General features: G+C 41.0%; 1 protein-coding gene across 6 annotated transcripts in view; it reads right to left on the bottom strand.

The window, feature by feature from the left end:
• Nucleotides 1–5875, bottom strand: part of psip1a (PC4 and SFRS1 interacting protein 1a) — an 18496-nt gene that overhangs the window by 6803 nt on the left and 5818 nt on the right. For all 6 annotated transcript variants that reach the window (XM_032534220.1, XM_032534204.1, XM_032534212.1 and 3 more), the window contains 4 exons: nt 5359–5429; nt 4625–4726; nt 4309–4510; nt 2238–2334 (listed from right to left, as the gene is read on the bottom strand). In XM_032534220.1, coding sequence (XP_032390111.1) covers nt 2238–2334; nt 4309–4510; nt 4625–4726; nt 5359–5429 — 472 coding nt within the window. The remainder of the gene's footprint in view (nt 1–2237; nt 2335–4308; nt 4511–4624; nt 4727–5358; nt 5430–5875) is intronic.

The following is a 5875-nucleotide window of genomic DNA, read 5'->3' as shown; positions in this document are numbered from 1 at the left end:
GGAGTGGGCCAACATCCCTGCTGCAGCGTGCAAACCTGGTCAAGATCTACAGGAAACACATGATCTCTATAATTGCAAACCAAGGTTTCTGTACCAAATATGTTCTGCTGTTCTGATTTATCAAATACTTGTCATGCAATAAAATGCAAATTAATTTAAAAATCATACAATACGATTTTTCTGGATTTGTTTTAAATTCCTTCTCTCACAGTTGAAGTGTACCTACGATCAAAATTAGCCCTCTACATGCTTTGCATGTAGGAAAACCTGCAAAATCAGCAGTGTATCAAATACTTGTTCTCCCCACCGTGTGTGTTTGCATTTCATTTGAGTTTTTTCATTTTAAATCTGTTTGTGCCTGCAGTCAGCCAACTCCCCCCACTACCACTACACCACATTTCTCCTCCCCCCATGACACTTCCAAGCTCCCCCACCTGCTTTGCATTCACACCGGCGCAGGTGAAGAGCAGCTGGAAGGCTCCACAGCGCAAGGCTGCTGGCCCGGATGCATCAGCCCCGGGTCCTGAAGACCTGCGCCAGTCAGCTGTCTGGTGCTCCCAGTACCTCTTCACATGAGCGAGCCTGCAGAGGGTGCCGCTGCTGTGGAAGAAGTCCTGCCTTGTCCCGGTCCCCAAGAAGTTGACCATCTGGCCTTAAGGACTACCGCCAGTGGCTCTCACAATCTCATGTGATGAAGGTGCTGGAGAGGCTGGTCTTGGCCTACCTGAGGCCGCAGGTGAGGTCTTCTCTGGACCCTCTACAGTTTGCCTACCAGCTTGTCTGGGAGTGGAACGCTGTCATCTATCTTCTGCAGCGAGCTCATTTGCACCTGGATGGCGGTGGCGGCACTGTGAGAACACATTTTTTTGATTTCTCCAGTGCATTCAAAACCATCCAGCCACTGCTATTAGGTGAGAAGCGCGCGGGGTGATGGGTGTCGGTGCGTCCATAGCTCCTGGATCTGACTACCTGACAGACAGACCACAGTTCGTCCGCTGGACCGTGTTCTGTCTGATGTGGTGGTGAGTGGTACGGGGGCCCGCAGGGGACTGTGCTGTCTCCTTTCCTGTTTACCTTATACACCTCAGAATTTCAGTACAACTCGGAGTCATGTCACCTTCAGAAGTTTTCTGATGACTCTGCAGTTGTTGGGTGTAAAGGGATGGACAGGAGGGAGAGTACAGGGCACTGGTGGGTGACTTTGTGGAGTGTGTCTGGTAAGAACTGCTGCTGCTGAACGTAGATAAGACCAGAGAGATGGTGATCGACTTCAGGAGGAAGGGAACGGCTCCGCAGCCCCTGCATCTGGGAAGTGACGTGGACATGGGGGGGATACGATACCTGGGTGTCAACATCGACAGCAGGCTGAACTGGAAGATCAACAGCACTGCTGTTTACAAGAAGGGATGAGCAGGACTATTTCCTGAGGAAGCTGAGATCCTTTAACGTGTGCAGCAGGATGTTGGAGATCTTCTACCAGTCTGTTGTGGCCAGCGCTCTGTTCTCCTCCGTCATCTGCTGGGGCAGCAGATTGGAGCCAGCGATACAAACAAGACTGAACAAAATGATCAGGAAGCTGGCTCCGTGATCGGCTGCAAACGGACACATTTGAAGCTGTGGTGGAGAGGAGGTCGCTGAACAAACTGTTATCTATCAGGGTAACCCTGACATCCCTCCACCCCACACTGGTCCAACAGAGGAGAGCTTCTCTAAGAGGCTCCGACAGCTTCGATGCGCACGGACCGACAGGAAATCATTCATTCCACAAACCATAACAATTTTTAACACGTCATCACTGGGTGGTAGATGAGACTTTTGGACACCACACTACTGCATAATGCAACTGGACATTTGGTTTATTTAAATTACATTTTAGCATATATTTAAGCAGTTGCACATTTTTGTTCCCCCCATCCGTACATATTCAAATATTTGTTCTTTTTACCTTATTCGTATTATTATTTCATGTAATTGTATGATGTATATTTTTCAAGTATTTCATTACACTTATATTTGTGCTTTGTGACTGATTTTTGTGCTGTTACACAGGAATTTCCCATTTGCTTGGGATCAATAAACATCTATCTATCTATCTATCTATCTATCTATCTATCTATGTTGGGGCTTTTATACCGTAACTAAGTTCTTGATTTAACATTTTCTCTTCATATGTATCTATAAAAATGAGAACAGATTTCTACCAGTGTTGTCCTGTGTGTGTATGTTGGGTAAACTACCTGTGATTTTCTCCCACTGATGTTTCTTCAAGAAGCTTCTCTCTCTCCGTCTCCTGCCTCTTCTCTTCTGTGCTGATATCACCATTTGTCATCTTGTCTTTATGCGGTGAAGGGGGGGGTGGAGAAGAGGAGACTCAGTCAGACAGAAGATCACTACATAACCTAAAACCGCACAGAGAGAACTCACAGGAGCATGTGATGGCACACGCTGAGCTCCAGACTTTAGTGAAATGAACACGATTTTCCATCCATTTGACATGCCTTGCTCTCACAGAGACTCATTTTAGGAGATAGTACATAATACAGTACATCAATAGCGAATCAATATAGCATGATGTGGCTGCAGAACCTCCGATCACACTCTGCGTTTCTACTGAGAATGTTAACCACGGAGATCCTAGATGATAATAGAAGAAACTTACCGAAAGCTACAATGTCTCTGTTGTCTGGTTGGTTTTCATATTTGACTCAGCTGGTCATACTTGATTTGACAAAAACCAGCAGACATGCCTTATGACAAATCTAAATCCTCTGACGAGTCATCTCTCACTGTACTAACGTGCTGAAATACAAGCTTAAAAACCAATGGCTTCTACTTTTACGCTTCTGTACACACACACACACACACACACACACACACACACACACACACACACACACCACACACACACACCCACACACACACACACACAACACACACACACACACACACACCACACACACACACACACACACACACACACCACACACACACGATAACCCAGCCATTCTCAGCATGAATTTTATTACAATATATGCAAATTAAACCGCAGCCCTTATATAATGATTGTTCTAGAAAAACAATTGTCAGAACCATAAGCATTTGTAATGTGTTGGTACTTATAGTTTAATAGGGTTAGGGAATGACATTACTTTCTGAGACTTACCTAAATGTGGTCAATATTCATAAGTATTCGAGTATCAAAAGTCAACATCAAATACTTTGTCAGTTTCTAAGGTATGTTGTTTTACTACTACAAATAATTCAGTATTTTATTCCTGCTATTATTTTAGAGTATTTTAAATCATTTTCCTAAAACAGTGGATTACACAGTTTGGCATATTTTGTTAAATGAAAAAAAGGTTCACATACATTTTAGCATTAGTATTGCATTGTGACAATATTGAGTTGGCACAGGTATAGACATTTTTAACTATACCAAGCCCTAGTGATATCCAGTGTGTGTGTTGAACTGTGCTCAATAGTTAAACTAAATGAAAACATCAGCAACAGGGTAAAAATTTGCTGAAAACTCCGTAAAAATACTGCAGCCATTTTAGAAGATTCCAAATACACAAAGTTGATATTGATAAAATTGAATTGAACAAAAAAGTGAGACCAGAAAGTGTGTCAAAGACACCAAAAAAAAAAAAAAAAAAAAAGCTGCAACAGTGAGCTGGTGAGATGAAGAGCTACAAGCAGCAGCAGCTAGTCAAGGAAAGCAAAACCTTGAACTGCAGCTGTGTGACCCGTTCCTATATGCCTACATCATGGGGTCTGATCATGGAACACACGGTGCAGTTATCCCAACTGTATGGAGACTCATGGGTAACGCCATTGAAATCACACTTACAGAGATACTTTGGTGATCGAACTACAGTATGTACATGGTCATCTCTGAATTTAAGCAGGATTACTAATAGCTTGTTCTACTGGCTGAAATATCCAGAACATCTGACAGCAAATCAATTGTGAGCTTCAGATGTCATTTTTTTTTTTTATATAGGAGGTATTGTAAATCTATCCAAGTTTATTGCATGTGCCTTGTGTAATTTATATAAAATTTATTCATGGAGAAAACTACTAATTATATTTGTATACAAATGGCACATACAGCTGCAATTTGTAATCTGCTGATCAACCTAAAAAAACAAAAAACAAATCCTATGTGTAAAATAAGAATACTTGCCTGTTTGTATTTGTTCCATCTAACTGAAATAACTAACCTGTCTATACTGTCTACAGTAAGACAGTGAGTGAGCAAAAAAAGAACATCACAAGAAAAACGATTGAATATATGATTCATTTTACCAGAGTTGTTTTCCTTGGATTGTTCTACTCTCTTGAGTGCTCCTTTCTTGGCCTCCTCGTGCTGCCGTTGTTCAGCTAAAGACTTGTTGAGCACCTGACTGAGCACACAATCGCCTTCTCCAACCAGAAACATACTCTTGAACTTGTTATACAACATGGTGGCTTTGTCCATGATGTCCTGGCTGGCTTTGAATCTGCGGATCTAGAAGACGGGAAAAAAAAAACAACACCACACATTAGTGCTTAGAAATACACGCTGGCGTAGTTTGATTGCTTGATTTGAAGCCTTAAATGGATTTTGGATAAGTGAGGTTACCTTTTTGAGTGTGGCAATGAGTTCACTGTGTTTCTGCAGGTGTTGGGTCGTCACTTGAAGGGCACCAATGTCGTCTAATGCCTCCAAGCACTTTTTCACATCCTGGCGAAGAGGGAGCCGGGAATAAAAGTGGCATGGAAGCAAGAAGAAGAAGAAAAAAAGATGTGTAGACATTTAGTAATAAAGAAGAAAAAGCATTTCTTGATTCATGTTGGAAAGATGATGTATTATCCCTTTTAATTTGCCATTTAAAGCAAGGTGGACAGAGGATGCACATTGTGAGCAGCAAGATGCAAAACAGCTTTCTTAAAGAACACAAAAAAACACATCACAAAATTGTTTTGTTTATAGTTTTAAGACCTGAGCCCCAAATATTCTAAATTCTGTATACACAAATTCAGCGGTTAATAGGGATGGGAGTCACAGGGTCATTCATCCTAGTAGTAAAAGATCCAAAACATGGGGACCGTGGATACATAAAATATTGCAATAAAATATACTACAATATAGATAAAAAATATTGAGACAAAAAGGAATCCTTTTTATACTGCATTTCACGTCATTTGATGGACAACTGAGCTAAACACTGCAGAGTATAAATGCTTTGTTTTTGTTCATTTTCCCCTTCACGCACTAAACAAACATTAATTTACAAATGCATCTGTGGAGAAAGATGGATTTGTATGAGATGTTGTTGTTGTTGAGGTGAGCTGACAGTCGGCAGTAGAACTTACAGGGTTGTCAATCTTTAGTGAAATCTTGATGTCACTGTGCAGTCTCTGGAGCTTCAAGTCAGTTGACATTTCTGTGGAATAGAAAACCTGATGGAAATGAGTTTTTAACAGAACTCTATTCCAGTGTGAATTTAAAAAAAGGATTTCTGTCCAAAAAACCTTTTTGGTATATGTATATAACAGTTTTTTTTAGGCTACAACTGCTACACTGTGCAATCCTGTACTGGATAATAACGTTAGTCTTTTACGGTTTTAATGGTTTTAGCTGCAATGATCACTATTATCTTAAGAGTATCTTTAATTTAATTGGCTTCAAATAGGAAGCTTTTAGAACGGCCTTATTCCCTAAACATTGGTCTTGAAAATAATGGTACTTGAATTCAACATTAATTGCATTTGAATATTCGAACTAGGGCTGGGTGATATGGAGAAAATCAGAAACCGTGATATTCTTGCCCTAATACCCCAATGTCGATATTCTGGTGATATAGGGTTGACAATTGGTGCTTTAACAAAA

The sequence above is a fragment of the Etheostoma spectabile genome, chromosome 2 (assembly GCF_008692095.1).
Source record: "Etheostoma spectabile isolate EspeVRDwgs_2016 chromosome 2, UIUC_Espe_1.0, whole genome shotgun sequence".
Lineage (NCBI taxonomy): Eukaryota > Metazoa > Chordata > Actinopteri > Perciformes > Percidae > Etheostoma > Etheostoma spectabile.
This window is presented reverse-complemented; position numbering and strand designations above follow the sequence as displayed.